Source organism: Apiospora kogelbergensis (assembly GCF_038363985.1).
Source record: "Apiospora kogelbergensis strain CBS 113332 chromosome Unknown utg000001l_segment0_segment0, whole genome shotgun sequence".
Taxonomy (NCBI): Eukaryota; Fungi; Ascomycota; class Sordariomycetes; order Amphisphaeriales; family Apiosporaceae; genus Apiospora; species Apiospora kogelbergensis.
The window spans coordinates 4259305-4274697 of NW_027117418.1; the positions used below are offsets into that span (position 1 = coordinate 4259305).

Sequence of the window (15393 nt, forward strand, 5' to 3'; positions counted from 1 at the left end):
GACCCGAGTTGCGAATATATTCAGCAGTGAGGTTGAGGGCGCCCCTTTGGCCCCCCTTTATTGAAAGGTATTATCTATTTTACATCGACTTCGCTCACGCCGTTATTCGTGATGCTATATTCACAGCTGGTAAATAATAATAAAAAGGAAGAAACGTCAAGAGGTATCGATCGTTAGAAAAAAACAACAAAAAACGATAGCGAACCGTTGTCGAGGTCTAACAGACCGCTCCCTGCCTGCTCGACGCAGGAGAAACCCAACCTCCCGAGCCCTCACAGCCTGCTGCGCTGAAGCTGCTGTACTCTCCTGAAGAAAGGGACCGTAACCATGCCTGTGGGGAGGCGCCAGAGCGCGACCCTTCAATGGGTATCAATGATCTCAATTTGGTCGACCGCGCGCCGCTTTCCGAGTCTGTGTACCATGTGCGCTTCCCATATAGTATAGACATCCAAAAAAGAAGAAAGGTGGGCTTGTGTAGCAAATGATAGAAGAGATGGCGAAACTATCGGGGATATTGTCTCGTTGGATGGCGTCGTGAACAGAATCGAATGGTCGAGCGGGCTCTGGATGGTGATTTGTACAGCAGGGCGCGCCACATTATATCCTTCCAAGAATGTCAGCCAGGGCGCTTTCGACTCGTATCTTGATCGCGAGGGTACGTTTTACCAGGGCCTGGGCATGCTTGGGGACACAGGACAGCCAGTCCCAAAGCCCGAAGAGGAGAGTCGTTTTGTGATGCATGGTATTGTGACGACTCCACCTGGATTGCGCTTGCAATGGGGTTGCAGAAGCCAAGTGAACCGCCAGGAAACCCACATAATTGCTGATTGACTCACAGTATGAGCTGTTTGAGGTTGCGCTGAATGATCATATCCTGCACAGAACCCATGGTGATCTTCAGGAGGTTGGTGTCAGTTGCGTTGGTGAAGTGCCCGTAGATTTCCTTCTCGGGGTTTCGGTTGAGAGCTCGGAACTTGTCCATGAAGTACTTGCTGGCCTGCTTCCAGTCGTCGACCGGGCCTTGGTAGTCAACGAAGCCGTGACTCGTGATGGGGCTTGCCGCAATCTTCTCCTTGAAGAGATCCATCTTGTTGAGGAAGAGGATGAGCGCCGATTTCGTGAACCAATGCGAGTTGGCTATCGATTCCCATAGCATGAGGGCCTCGTTCATTTGGTTCTGTTGCCTCGTTAGTCATCCGCCACGGCACCGCGTAACTACTCGCCCAGGTGAACTCACGCCGTCTTTGTCCTCCACCAGGCATTGGTCGTATCCGCTGATGGCGACCAGAAACAATAGGCAGTTGACGTTCTCAAAACAGTGAATCCACTTCTTCCGCTCCGATCGCTGACCACCGACATCAAACATGCGATAGGTGAGCTGGCCCAGATCAAAAATCGTCTCTGTTATACCCGTCGTCCTCAGTCGGGAGCGCAGAAGATCTTGGTCGTCGGGGATGTAGCTCTTCTGCCACAGTCGGTCGAGATCGTTACAGAAACTTCAGTTGTTGGTGTCAGCAGGGTTTCTCAACGAGACATACACCACTCGATACCGAAGGGCGGGAGCATCTTGGACGTACTATCCCAGGTTATCATGCAGGGCATATTCATTCCCCTTAAGAATGGCCCTCTGCACACCGGCATCGCCCCACAGCGACTTGATTGGGTCGAGGTACTCTTCTGGCAGCGAGTCGTTGGGCGAGATTTCGTGATCGGCAAGAACTATCGCCTGGTTTTTCTGTCATGTGTAAGAAACAATTGGTCAGCGTTCCATGCCGGGTTTCCACTACTACAATCCGAAGAGAACCGAGACCATTCCTTACCTCGTTGTCCTTGTTCTCGAATTCAATCCCTTGGTCCGTCATAACGTCGAAGATGGTCCGCATGGACTGCACAACGTTGTTGAACACCACCGGCTTGCCTTCTAACCTTTCGTTTTTGCTGAAGCCTTGCGCATATATCAATTTCATTTGCTTTAGAACCGTCGATTTGCCTGACTCGCCAGCTCCTGTTCCGCGCCTTCGGTTAGTATGCCGCGCACTCCCAAAAGCGCCACGCTCCCTTTGTGTCCAGATACATACCTAGTAGCAGGAGCTTGACTTCTCTCGCCAGTCGCTTCTCATCTTGACGGATTATTCGATCCAGCTCGCGCGTACGGTTGATCCCCTCCTCGTCCTGTTTCCGGCTGCCGAAACACATTCTGACCAGTCGTCAGGTGCTGGTCCCGCAGGGAGATGCCTTGTCGCGTCGAACAAACGGTCGCGTCGGGGGTACAAGGCCGGTCTTGCGGTGGCGAGAGGTATGCGGATTTGGTCACGTCTTGAGCGCAGCTCGGTCGTTGTTGTTTTTTGCCTGGAACAGGTGGAAGAAAGTCCAACACACTGGTAAAGGGGAGACTCAAAAACGAGTCAGTGGCCGGATGGAGACGGGGAAATAGTGGGTAGCAGCTCCCGCCAATTTAACAGCCTAATGGTCTGAGGTCCACGCGATCGGTGTAAAGGTCGGCTGCGGTTGGAAGTCAGGTTGCGATAGGCACAGCAGCATCAGTTGGCAGAATGCTTTGAACTCGAGACTGCCAGTTTGATTGTTATGGCAGGCCGGACGTGTAGCAGCCAGCGTCTGCCAGATGGAAGAGCCGGCGAACTGGCGTCTATGCCTAGCGGTAGCGCAAGTGAGTAGCCGGGACTGTGCGTCTGCAGGCTAGTTCTTGGTCAAGCATGAACTGGAGAACGGAGAACGGAACACGGAGCTGCAGCTATGTATGGGCTATGGGCTATGGGGTTGAGGAGCAGACGAGGTGAGATGAGATGTGATAGATGTGCAAGGAGGTGTATAGAGCCAGCCAACGAAACTAACTGTGAGACTTGTTTCTTTAAGCCCACTGGTCTTACAAGACGAAGAAGAAGCAAAAGAACAAAACCCAGAAGAAGAAAAAGCAAAGGCGAGAATAGCCCGAGCAGAAACTACTGTAGAGATAGCAGGTAGGCTGAACTAGAATCCGATGCGACCGTTTTTAGGGGGTCCAGTTTGTTTAAAAAAAAACCCAGCCGGCAAATAATACATACATGGCAGCGCGGGTATCTGCTGCTGCTAGAGCGTGCGACCTCAGGCACAGCATTTGGTTCCAAGACCAAGACCAAGACCCAGATCAAGGTCTTGGGTCTCTTGGGTCGGGGGCCTTTTGCAGACTGTTTGACCGAATACGTACACACGGTTCGTAGCCATACATATGTATTGTCAGCCTGTTTCTCCGACCAGACAACAGTCCTGCGCATCTTCCTTTTTAGCAAGCGATCGGCCATGGGCCTTCCCAGGTGTCCAATGCAAGTGGGCGGGCTCCTCTTGGGCCATGCCGGGTTGACCTATTGTACGCATGTATGTATGTGTGTACTTGCTGTATGTAGTCCGTTACAACGTACATACACCACCGTACACACACGCCTAGACGCCTAGCCATCCATGATGCGTTGCATGCTGGATCTCACGGCTGTGGGTGCACAGCAAAAAGCGTACTGGCAGAAACACGAGGCTGGAGATGGACGGGACCTCATCTATAGGCCTGGGATGGGGCAGAAAAGCAAAGACGAGGCCTGTTGATTCTCAGCAAACTCATGGCAAGATAAAACACTATGGCGGAATAAGCGAATGGGCAAGAGACTCCTCGTCCAGTCCTCGTCTGCATGATGGATGGGGGGCTTGGGGATACCATGCTGCCCAAGGGACGCTAAAGGCAGCTTGCAAGGGTCGGAACGGGGGTCAAGCTTCCCATCGCAGTTGGTACCGGACTCCATCCAGCATCGCCAGAACCCTTCTAATTTCATTGTGCAAGCACAGCAGGTGAGAAAGAGATCGTCAATTCGTCAGTCGACGCGACATAGGAAACAACTCACTACAAGCAAGCAGTCTATCCATCTCCGCCCACGATGCAGGCCGAGAAGCCGGCTCATCCGCTAAGAGCACGTGGTAATAAAGGGTGCGATCTGCTTACGACTGTTTCTTCTCCATGTCGACGAATGTTCTTTTTTGGGGAGAGGCAGAAGCAACCACATGGTTCTGCAGCCAGGTGGGGTGGCCGAGTACATGGACTGCTTCACAAATAGTAGTTAGTACAGAATCCGATGGAGTTCACATCCATCTTGCACTAGTCTCGCAACGGTATTGTGGCATTGATTTATCGCGTTGCCATTTGTGCCAGGTGTCTGCCTGCTAATACATACGGTCCTAAGATATATTAGTACACAATGGCTTCCATTATACTGTCGACCCACCTCATTGCAAGTATGCATGAACAAGGAGGAGAACCACCCCCTCCCCCAGCTGCCAGGTAATGCGCAACCGGATCTATAGTACTCCTAGGCCACATTCCTAGGTAAGTTGAGAACACTAAGCCTTGCTTCTCGTCAACGCCGGCTGATGAGCCTGGCTGCCGGCGGCACAGGCATCGGTGCAATCCAACATGTACTTTAGTGCGCAAGCCAGCCAGCTACAGTGGCGCCCGGTATCCGCTGGGGCGCAATCACCTTCCGAAGAACCCTTGATGGATGTACGCCCGACCCATCAACCGGAGGGAGACGTCGTCGTAGATTCCTGAGACAGGCTGCTGCGGTATCCTGGCTTATTAGGTACATGGAGGGAATGGTAATACGAGACAGTGCCAGAAACAGCCCCCAATACGACTGACTATCTTTGCTATATGCGTGTACGTGAGCAAAGAAAGCAAGGTGGTGTAAGGCGGTTGGTTGCTGCTGGGTGCGCATCTTATTAGCCATGTTTATGTGTAACCGACTCGCCCCCCCTTTCCCTTGTCAAGGAGTGTTTATCGACGGCCAGCTTCCCGGCTTCTTAGGCATGCCGGCACGCTGGGAGTCAACGAGGCAGCCGGCAGCTTCCAGGGAGTCAGCTAAAGAATGGTCTTTAAATAGTTATGTAGACAGGTCAAGCTTGCAACAGGTTAGAAGTGATCTCGGGCAACTTTTGATCACCAATGCCAAACCCAGATTCCAGTCGTCCGTGCTAACGTCAGCTTAGTACCGTTCAATGACGAACGCATTGGCCTGCGTTTCTTGCGAGGGCTGGCGAGTCTGTCTGACATGCATAGCAGGGAGTCATTGGCAGGTACGGGCAGTTGATCGGGTTGTATAGCAACACGCCATGCCTGCCTTGGCCATGAGTCAATCTTGTATTCTCTGCATGTAGGCATAACCTCAAGCTTACAGGAAGTGAAGGCCACGGCGACTCGGCGATAATAAGTCACAACAACCAACGGCAGCAAGCAGCGTCCCTCGGACTGCGCAACTAGTTGTGGGCTGAGACGCCATGATGGAATCCAAAGCGGAACCGGCCCGCAAGCGCTAAAGGGCGATACGCGATATCCGTGACGATTCCGCCGGCGCAGTACATAGGTGCCATGTTTAGTGAGGTAATCTGAGACCAGCAGCTGCCCGTGCTGGCTTCTAGAAAGCCACCTTTTCTGTTCCACGTTTTCCCGGTGGTGCTTGGTAGTGTATGCACACAACACCATAAAAGGTAAGCATTGGAATCTGAGCTAGATATGTAAGTATAACCGACGCACGTGGTGTCAAAACATGAGTAGCTTGGTAGGTGGTGAGACTCTAGTCCATATCATATTCATTAGTACATTAATCTCACACATCCTTCGATGAGCCGAAGGCCACATTCATGACTCCCGCATCGTCCAACAGCAAAGTCAGTTTTAGTTATTGGGTATCAACGTTTGTGGATGCCTGGTGCTACCGACACTGCACGCGTAGCGTAGAACCTAGATTAACCACGCACTGTCCTGTCCTGTAGAGACGATACTGCTAAGAGGATATTAGATATCCCCTACGCCGTATAGCCTCGAACCCCCTTGTATCGATAAGACATACTAGTAGTTTAGACTGTGGTTCGACGCAGGTATGTGGTATGTCTACGCGAAACCGCCGTGCCCGGGTTAAGCAAGGTTGGCAGTTGGGCAGACTTTTGGGCAGACCATCGGCTGCTTGCGGAGACCGTCTATGTTCAGATGCAATTATTCGCTCAACGGCTAAAATTTTTCAAAAGGGCAGAATCAGTTCTCGCTCACACAAACTGGACCCAGAAACGACAGCACCAACTCCACAGTCCTCCAACTAGTTGGTTCCCCTCATATCCGGACAAAACAACAAAGAAAATCATCATACCTTCACGACAAACAATTTCTTGCCATCATACAACACCGGTATACGAGATGTCTGAGATTACGCACCCCACGATCAAGGGTAAGCTGCCTGAAGCCTGTGTTGTTGCTGGCAATAGCATCTGCTCTTCTGGTGATACCCTGGACCAACCAAGCTTGGAGGGGTCAACCAGGAGCGGGAGTAGATTCTTATCTTCGCCGACATGGGTCCCCTTTCCCTGGTTTCTCTATACACCTCACTCATCTTCGCGTTGGCAAAGGGACGCTCGGCTAATAGTTGATCAGATGGCTGGTTCAGAGAGATCTCTGAGATGTGGGCCGGTAAGTTTATATCGCCGTGTTACACTCACCGCTGAGCCTGAGCCATTCTCATTACTTACACCTCAGCAGGCCAGGCTATGACCCTGAAGGTCAAGAAGGTGCTCCACCACGAGAAGAGCAAGTACCAAGACGTCTTGATCTTCGAGTCTGAGAAGCACGGCAACGTCCTGGTCCTGGACAATGTCATCCAGTGCACCGAGTATGACGAGTACTCCTACCAGGAGATGATCACCCACCTGGCCATGAACTCGCACCCCAACCCCAAGAAGGTCTTGGTAATCGGTGGTGGCGATGGCGGTGTCCTCCGTGAGGTTGTCAAGCACGAGTGCGTCGAAGAGGCTACCCTGTGCGACATCGACGAGGTACGTTTTGGCTCATATACTATCTATCTATCTTCTATTAGCGAGTCAGGGTAACCGCATGCTAACAATGCAACAGGCCGTCATCCGCCTCTCCAAGGAATACCTGCCCAAGATGGCCGAGGGTTACAAGCACCCCAAGAGTAAGGTTCACGTTGGCGATGGCTTCAAGTTCTTGGACGACTACAAGAACTGCTTTGATGTTATCATCACCGACTCCTCTGACCCAGAGGGCCCCGCCGAGAGCCTGTTTCAAAAGCCCTACTTCCAGCTTCTGCATGCCGCTCTGAGAGATGGCGGTGTCATCACCACCCAAGGTTCGTACCTACAAGTCCAACGGCATGCCACCATCTCAAGATTTCGTACTTTCTGCTAACCACAACAAACAGCCGAGAGCCAGTGGCTTCACCTTCCTCTCATTACCAAGTTGAAGAAGGACTGCAAGGAAGTGTTCCCTGTAGCTGAGTATGGTTTCACAACCATACCCACCTACCCATCTGGCCAGATCGGCTTCATGGTCTGCTGCAAGGAGGCTGGCCGTGATGTCAAGACACCCCTGCGAAAATGGTCGCCTGAAGAGGAGGTCAAGCTCTGCAGGTACTACAACTCCAAGATCCACGAGGCTGCCTTCATTCTTCCCAACTTTGCCGCCGAGGCCCTTAAATAGGAGCTTCTTCTTGGGAAAGGCATGGGATGCCGCTTCATAGTTTGGGAGCTGGACGGGGAATTATCTATCCTCCTAGCATGGGATTGGTCGAAGAAATAAAAATCGTAAAAATTTAGATCCTGTTGTCTAGCAGGCTCTGTGCCTACACATCGTCTTAGGCAGAGAACTGATCTAATGTGCAATCAATTGATTATGTCTTCCAGGCTATATTCCGTTCGACTCGATACCCGGCAGTGAGGTGAGAGAGCAGCCCAATGATAGTCAAAAGCAGATCAACATCAGAAATCTCAACTTCTCTATCATACTTGGCTCGGGTGGGATTGCATCACCGACACCCCACTATCGCCGCGGGCTTATCTGACTGCCCCTCTCGCTCCCCCCAATGGCATCTACCTGTGTACCTACCTACCTATATAGCTGGCTATGTCTTCTTACCAACCACCATGAGGCCATTTCTGCGGTCCCCAGTTCTCCTCAGAAAACTTGCACCGTCCTTGTCATTAACACGCACAATGGCAACAAATGCCGCCCCGTCATCTCCGGTGCTCAAGAAGCCCGTGAAGCTGACATGCATCCAGCTCGCCAGCGGGTCGGACAAGGCCGCCAACCTGTCGCACGCGCGCGACAAGGTGCTCGAGGCCGCGCGCAACGGCGCCAAGATCATCGTACTGCCCGAATGCTTCAACTCCCCCTACGGTTGCGACTACTTCCCCGCCTACGCCGAGACGCTGCTGCCAACCCCCCTCCGCGCGATCAGTCCCCCTCCTTCCACGCTTTGTCGGCCATGGCAGCCGAGGCGAAAGCATATCTCATCGGTGGCTCGATCCCCGAGGTGGGCCCAGAATCGACGGCTTCGGCATCGGGCGGGCCAGATAACGACGACGGGAAGAAGAACAAGAAATACTACAACACGTCGCTGACGTTCGGGCCCGACGGCGGCCTGCTCGCTAGCCACCGCAAGGTGCACCTGTTCGACATCGACATACCCGGCAAGATCACATTCCGCGAGAGCGACGTGCTCTCGCCGGGCAACAAGGTGACGCTGGTGGACCTGCCCGACTACGGGCGCATCGCTGTGGCCATCTGCTACGACATCCGGTTCCCGGAGCTGGCGACCGTGGCCGCGCGCAAGGGCTGCTTCGCTCTCATCTATCCGGGCGCCTTCAACACGACGACGGGCCCGCTGCACTGGCGCCTGCAGGGCCAGGCCCGCGCCATGGACAACCAGATCTACGTCGCCATGTGCAGCCCCGCGCGCGACGAGACCGCCAGCTACCACGCTTGGGGCCACAGTCTGATTGTCGACCCCATGGCGCAGGTCCTCGTCGAGGCCGACGAGGCAGAGACCACGGTGAGTTGGGAGCTGGACAACGCCAAAATCGAGGAGACGAGGAAGAATATCCCTCTTATGGGCCAGAGGCGTTTCGATGTATACCCCGACGTAAGCCAGGGTAAGGTACGATTTGAAGAGTGAAACCTACGGCATTGTGGGCGTATTGTCTGCCCTGCTTGTAAATAAAATATATTCCCATACTCAAGGCAGCCGGGGAGTCAGAGGCCCAGTGATGTTAAGGTATGCGATATTTTGGAGTGGGTTTCATTTCTGGTTGTTACGCATCGTCAAAGCTAAGAAGAGAAGAAACCGCCCCGAGGGAATCCGATCTATACTTAAGCGCCTTTCTAGAATATCTCGAAGTTTGTCAAGTTCTTTCCACCTTGAAGCCCTAAGACCAGTCACAGCCCTTGGCCAGGAGTGCCGCCAGATTTTCCAAAGCGGCCTGGTCAATCTCGTCAAAGCCGTCGAGCACGGCGCAGTCGATATCAATGATGGCCACTACCTTATCGTCCACGACGATGGGCACTACGATCTCGCTCTTGCTGTCGCCGTCGCACGCGATGTGGCCAGGGAACTGGTCGACGTCGCGCACCAGCTGCGTGGTCCGCGACGAGGCGGCGGCGCCGCACACGCCGCGGCCAAAGTAGATGGTCTGGCAGGCGACTTTGCCCTGGAAAGGGCCTAGTATGAGCCGTGGCTTGGCTGGCGACGCAGTCACGTCCAGCGTGTAGAAACCTGCAACGAAGGGCCATCTCGTGAGAAAGGTGAGAGAAGAGAAGCCATGGAGTTGAAGGGGCACTGTACCTGCCCAGTTGACGTGGGTGCTAGGCTCGGGAAGGGACTTGTACGCGTGCCATAGCAACGAAGCGGCGTTGGAAAGGTTACTGGCCTTGCTATTAGATTATGCGTAGAAATCGTCATGTTGATACCATTAGGCGCCCCCTTTGGTCGAAGAAGGTGCTCGCTCACCAGACCTATGTCCAAAGGTGATGGGTTAACTTTGTCTTCTGCATCTGTTTCCAGCAAGAGGCAATCGTGCACTCGATGGAAGTTGGAGATGTATCCCAAGACGAAACTAACCCAATTACGCTGGCCGTCAAACAGACCCTCAGCTTGCAGCAGGACTTGGTCGTAGGCCTGCTGTTTCGTCACACCCTGGGCAAAGTTGGAGGCGTCTGCGTGTACCTAGTGGTGTGTGAGTGAAGAGGCCAGTGACCTGTGACTGGCCTGTCACAGACAGAGCAGACGGACCGAGGACACTAACCATTTTGAACGTGTATGTGTTATCTTGTTCCAGTCACTTGTATCAAGTCAAGGTCCAGTCCAAAATAAAAAAGCTTCGGGGCGACAGTCCATCCGTTCACCGACAGCCTCTCGACACCTGAGCACACATTTTAAGAAGATTTTGACAACGCGCTATGAAAGGACCGTTTGTGGGGGAGAGAGCTCACCACCCATCATCTCTCGTCAATCGTAAACTGACCGACCGACTTGACTTACCTAACCAAAACCCCACTTGGACTTCCTCGTAAACCACCACCCACGATGTCTACGGGCTATTGCCGAGACTGCTTCACCGGAACACTGCACGGCGACGCAGTCACAACCGGCCATGTCGAGCGTATTCACGGCTTGCCAACCTATGTTGCCAAGCCGGAAGCGGGCACCGAGCCGAAAGCCCTCATTGTCATCATCTCTGATGGCTTTGGTTGGGAATTGCGGAACAGCCGGGCGCTAGCAGACAGTTATGCCAAACGGGGAGACTTCCTTGTTTATCTGCCCGATTTCATGGACGGTTAGAATATCTCCCTGGCCACATAGTCGGTGGTTATCAACGCCCGATGTACTGACCACGTTGCAACCGAAGGGGCGGCACCACATCAATCCGTCCTGGCCGATATTGACGGGCTTATGGGGCCATCTCCAGACTGGTACACCACTCTTGTCTCGAAGCCATATTGGGCCCTGAAGACGATTGTCGCGATGCTCCCGTTCCTATTCTGGGCCAGACGATCCGTAGCAAAGCCACGGATCATCAGCTTCTTCCAAGACCTACGCGCGAGCCCGCCACCCTTTCAATCCCATGGCCTGAAGATTGGCGTGGCTGGTTTCTGCTGGGGTGGTTACTATGCCATTTTCTTGGCTCAAGACAACCTCGAGACTCGGGTAGCTCCACCAGGGTCTGCGGAAGAGATGCCACTGGTCGACTGCGGCTTCACGGCTCATCCATCCTCTGTCTCGATACCCTCGGACATCCTGTCCGTCCGATTGCCACTTAGCGTCGCCAACGGGCCGGATGACACTTTAATGGGCAGAGAGAATATGGCAAAGCTGACGCAGATCCTCGAGGCCAACGAGGAGGTGGCACATGAAGTTATTGTCTACGAGGGCGCGAGGCATGGTTTTGCAAATCGAGGCGACCCGAACGACCCGAAGCAGGCAGAAATGGGCCTACGGGCCGAAGACCAGGCGGTGCGTTGGTTCACCAAACAACTGCATTGACGGATTGTGGTGTTTTTGCGGTCTCGCGAAGGCATTCGCTCCGACGGGCCAAGAGGCCAGATATCTTGTCTACCAGTGTTGCGCTCTTCTCCTTTCGCATGTCGTGATTTAAGTGCGGTGTCCCGTATTCTTCGCTTGCGTGCATGACGCCGCGTCAATATCGGAACAAATGGTAGTTCGTTGTCAAAACAAGTGATGATATCAAGTGGCCATGATTTACGTTTATGTAGTGATACTTGCAGCTAAGCGCACACGAGCTGATGGCTATATACATACCCCATGCTCGGAGCCTCGGCGTCAAGGGGAGTGAGTGCAAGCATGCTACAGCAAACACGCCACAGACAATCATGACTCTCGCTCGGCCTGAATCAATGAACGAATTCAAGACAAAGTACCGTGCACTTCAAAGACCAGGTTTCGACAGCCGACCTGCCGTGGTTCGTCGGGCAGGAGTCGGGGTGGCAGGTGGTTCTGATGCCTTTTGCCCTCTCTCGGCAATCTCCGTAAATCTTATGATGGAAGGTTCCGTTTTTACGTACGTCCTAGACAGTCCCACTACTGGCCTTGAGATTTGCAACACTGACAGCGCTTATTCTCCAGTTCTCATGACGACCGGCGCCGACTTTAACGGTCATGACTCCGGCCCGACCCCAGGCGTGATTTGCCTGAGACTGAACTGTAGAGGGAGGAAACGTCGCCAGGGACCGGCTTCGTTGGCTATGCGAGGGGAATCCTTCGAGGGGGCCTAGAACCCCCGGCGCCCAAGGTTCCCCTGGAGTGTGATCGGCACGAAGGGGGAGCACTGGGCCCCATTGGCCGACCCGCAGTGCGTGTATGTGTGTGTGTGTTGTGTTGTGTGCGTGTGGTGTCAAAATGCATCGGTACGGCGGAGCAACTGAAGAAGTTGGTTCCTATTCAACCAACTTTCAGGATTCGCAAAAGCCCGAAAAGTCCACCGCTCATCAATTCCCTTTTATTAATCCCCTAGCCGCCCAGAGGCATTAGGTCAAGCCACTCTTCAACCCGACAATGTGGTTCGCCATTCACACAACCCAGGACATGTCACAACACTCACCATAGCTGAAGCCCCGGGTTTTAATTGAGAAGAGAGGGAAAAAGGGAGACAACACGTGGAGCGGACGGCTGAGCCTCAGTCAGGGATTTGATTCGGTTCAATATGTGAATATTGCCAGTGACGACACGCAATCTCCTAGACACACCGCTTCTTGTCACTTATACATCCGGCTTTCTTTCCAACGCCAATTGCCGTCAATCCCGGACTCGATTATGACGGAGAAGGTCGCCGGGTCTTTACCTAAGAACGGCCATTCAAGGATTGAGAGAGACTCTGATGCCCATATCATTGAGGCTTCCTCGTCCGCCGACGGACCTGTTGCCTACGAATCCAAGGACAGTGTTTCTCGCACTGATGGCGAAGAGGTCGAGGTGCCGGGGAGTGGGCTGAGCAGGGCAGATGGGCCGGGCCAAGGCTATCCGAGCCCGGGTGCGAGCGGCGGGACTCTGGATGGAGAGGCCGCCTCTGATAACGCCTCACTAAGTTCCGACGATGCTACACCTATAGCGAATGGAAGCGTCGCGGATTTGGACTGGGCCCAGCCGGTAATTAGCTCCTCGGCTCTGTTGCAATGCAGACCATCACACTTTGGAAGACAGAAGGCTTATACCTGGTATCCTGTCATAGGATCACGATCGTAACTTTGACGATGCAGACTCGGCACTTGGAGACGACAGGTAATTACAACTGCCACTGATGTCGTCTGATTGTGCCATACTAATGCGGAGAGAATAGTGCCAGCTCGACACAGTCGCTATCTTCGAGCGTATTACAGGTACGACTTCTTGGTTTCATTCTTTTCTGTTCCAGCGTCTCGGAGGGGTTGGGTGTAGCGGTTCTTCGCAGAGATGCTCTTTTACTCTCCTGAAACCTGGCGGTCGTTTTCCGAAATAATAGTGCTAACGCCGAGAAGTACCGCATAATCAACGGACGGAGATATCATAGCATCCGCGGAGACAGCAATACAGAGTATTGGTAAGCTGCTGAAAGTACGGTAGTCATGACGACTAAGTCGCTGAGATATCTCGCAGGCAGCCTAACGACGAGCAACAAAATCTGCATGCAGAGTATGCGTAAGTTTTGACTCGCCAGGCCGTTACAGGCTTTATCTTGACAAATGCTCTACAGACATCATGCAAACTTGTTGTTACTAAACGGCAAGCTATTTCTCGCCCCCATACCGGCAAACGTCCAAAACGTCCTCGATGTTGGTACGGGAATCGGACAAGTAAGTTGGTTGACTGTTGCATCCTTCTGGACGATACTAACTTTTTCTTCTTTGCGTAGTGGGCTATGTATATCTCTTCCTCTTCCAGCGTTGCCGTCTTTTCTACGATGCTAATCTGACGTCCAGCGATTTCGGAGATGCTTACCCCAACGCTCAGGTAAGGGGCGTAGACCTGTCGCCTATCCAGCCCGCTTGGATACCGCCAAATGTCCTGTTCGAAATAGACGACATAACCCAGGAGTGGACATACCAACCAGATCATTTTGATTTTATATACCTCCGTTCTCTCGAAGGCTGCGTCAAAGACTGGGATGCGTTTTTCCGCGAAGCGTATAAGTGCTGTAAGCCCGGGGGCTGGGTGGAGACCTTCCATTCGGACCTGAGGGCACATAGTGACGACGGATCCGTCCGACCGGGCATGGCCATAGTTGCCATGTACGATTACCTCGTGGATGCCGGCCGTCGTATGGGCCGGCCGATGGACCTACTGAGCCAACAGACCATAATGAGGTCCATGAGAGCGGCCGGCTTCGTCGATCTTCAGGAGACCAACCTCAAGAAGCCCTTGACGGGTAGTTTTGGAGACAGGAAAACTCGCGAGATTGGCGGTTTCCAGCACGCTGCCTGTATGGAAGGCATAGAGGGTAGGTCTTTTGGAATGCTTGCATTGCTCTTTGACATGAGAGCAGAGAGCAATCGGGTGCCCGTTCTTTCTCGCTTTCGTGTAAACACGCTGACCGATTGGCGCTCCTCTTTGCCCACCCTCTAGGTTTCGTTCTATACCCTCTGGGCCAGATCCTAGGCTGGCCTCTTATACAAATCCAGCTTCTGCTGGCTCGCATACGAACGGAGCTTGCTTCACAAAAGGTTCACCCTTGGACTCGTGTCCAGATCATCCAGGCAAGGAAACCCGAATAAAGCACAAATCTCATCAACAACGCATTATGATGAGATATGACGGGGGTGCGAGAAGGAATAACCTTCTGGCATATGCACCATCTCGGGAGGGGGGCATCGTCGCCCCGGCGATGAAACCATAACGTCTTGCTAGCTTTGGGCCGGCAGCGCGCACATCGGAGGGGAGAACTCACGTGTATATAATCCGCTGCCCCAGCATCGCTTCAAGTGATTCTTGGTATTGGCACATACTCTTATACCCCGTATATGTTCAGTATTTGCTCTATAATATGAGGTTAGCTTGCACATACAGACATTCCATTAGTGAAACCGTTGAAGCCCAGAGGTCTCCATGAAAGCCATTCTCAATAGGATTCGGTTTTATCCACAACGTTTGGCAGCCATCAGAAATGCGCATTTGACCACAAGTACCATGCGATGGTGCTCTTTACTAATCATATCCCCGGGAATGCTTTAGCTGACGAGTTGTTCTGATACAACAAGTCACATCCGTGTTAATTCTATTGATTACACATGTCACATTGTCATCGAACACTCGGGAGATAGTTATCAGACAATTGGTTACAAATTTCGATATAATTTACATGCCATTTTTGCTATGCCTGTGACCACATGTCATCTGGACACCAGATTTTGCAGCACCGTAATTAAATCCCGTACGCAACATATACCCCAATTGTGGTAAGGGGCCCTTGACCATACCCATCGAAAGAGGTATACGAGGCTTGGCTGCCTCGCGACCCATACCTCGTCCAGCTGTGTAAACGAAAACGCCGGTCATCATGAAATACAATATGTACTTGCTAAAAAAT

At 52.8% G+C, this 15393-nt stretch overlaps 6 protein-coding genes across 6 annotated transcripts; 4 read left to right on the forward strand and 2 right to left on the reverse strand.

Annotated features, from left to right (window-relative positions):
* Positions 1-832: 832 nt before the first annotated feature.
* On the reverse strand, positions 833-2196 carry PG998_001346 (G-protein alpha subunit; the record flags this gene model as incomplete). The annotated part of the gene is made up of 5 exons (XM_066868164.1): positions 833-1177; positions 1238-1496; positions 1578-1735; positions 1821-2005; positions 2079-2196. The coding sequence occupies 5 exons, from the start codon at positions 2194-2196 to the stop codon at positions 833-835; spliced, it is 1065 nt and encodes a 354-aa protein (XP_066736579.1).
* A 4030-nt stretch (positions 2197-6226) lies between these two features.
* PG998_001347 (spermidine synthase) lies at positions 6227-7522 on the forward strand (the record flags this gene model as incomplete). The annotated part of the gene is made up of 5 exons (XM_066868165.1): positions 6227-6257; positions 6461-6496; positions 6566-6858; positions 6935-7172; positions 7245-7522. The coding sequence occupies 5 exons, from the start codon at positions 6227-6229 to the stop codon at positions 7520-7522; spliced, it is 876 nt and encodes a 291-aa protein (XP_066736580.1).
* Positions 7523-8034: 512 nt separating this feature from the next.
* PG998_001348 (carbon-nitrogen hydrolase) lies at positions 8035-8996 on the forward strand (the record flags this gene model as incomplete). Its single annotated transcript, XM_066868166.1, has 2 exons — positions 8035-8187; positions 8280-8996. 2 exons carry the CDS (start codon positions 8035-8037, stop codon positions 8994-8996), a joined length of 870 nt encoding a protein of 289 aa, XP_066736581.1.
* Positions 8997-9246: 250 nt separating this feature from the next.
* PG998_001349 (GAF domain-like protein) lies at positions 9247-10125 on the reverse strand (the record flags this gene model as incomplete). The annotated part of the gene is made up of 3 exons (XM_066868167.1): positions 9247-9747; positions 9828-10043; positions 10123-10125. 3 exons carry the CDS (start codon positions 10123-10125, stop codon positions 9247-9249), a joined length of 720 nt encoding a protein of 239 aa, XP_066736582.1.
* A 278-nt stretch (positions 10126-10403) lies between these two features.
* Positions 10404-11360, forward strand: PG998_001350 (Hydrolase tropI; the record flags this gene model as incomplete). The annotated part of the gene is made up of 2 exons (XM_066868168.1): positions 10404-10653; positions 10726-11360. 2 exons carry the CDS (start codon positions 10404-10406, stop codon positions 11358-11360), a joined length of 885 nt encoding a protein of 294 aa, XP_066736583.1.
* Positions 11361-12647: 1287 nt separating this feature from the next.
* Positions 12648-14581, forward strand: PG998_001351 (uncharacterized protein; the record flags this gene model as incomplete). The annotated part of the gene is made up of 9 exons (XM_066868169.1): positions 12648-12980; positions 13063-13112; positions 13171-13210; positions 13346-13410; positions 13467-13508; positions 13564-13663; positions 13723-13730; positions 13790-14307; positions 14433-14581. 9 exons carry the CDS (start codon positions 12648-12650, stop codon positions 14579-14581), a joined length of 1305 nt encoding a protein of 434 aa, XP_066736584.1.
* Positions 14582-15393: the final 812 nt, after the last annotated feature.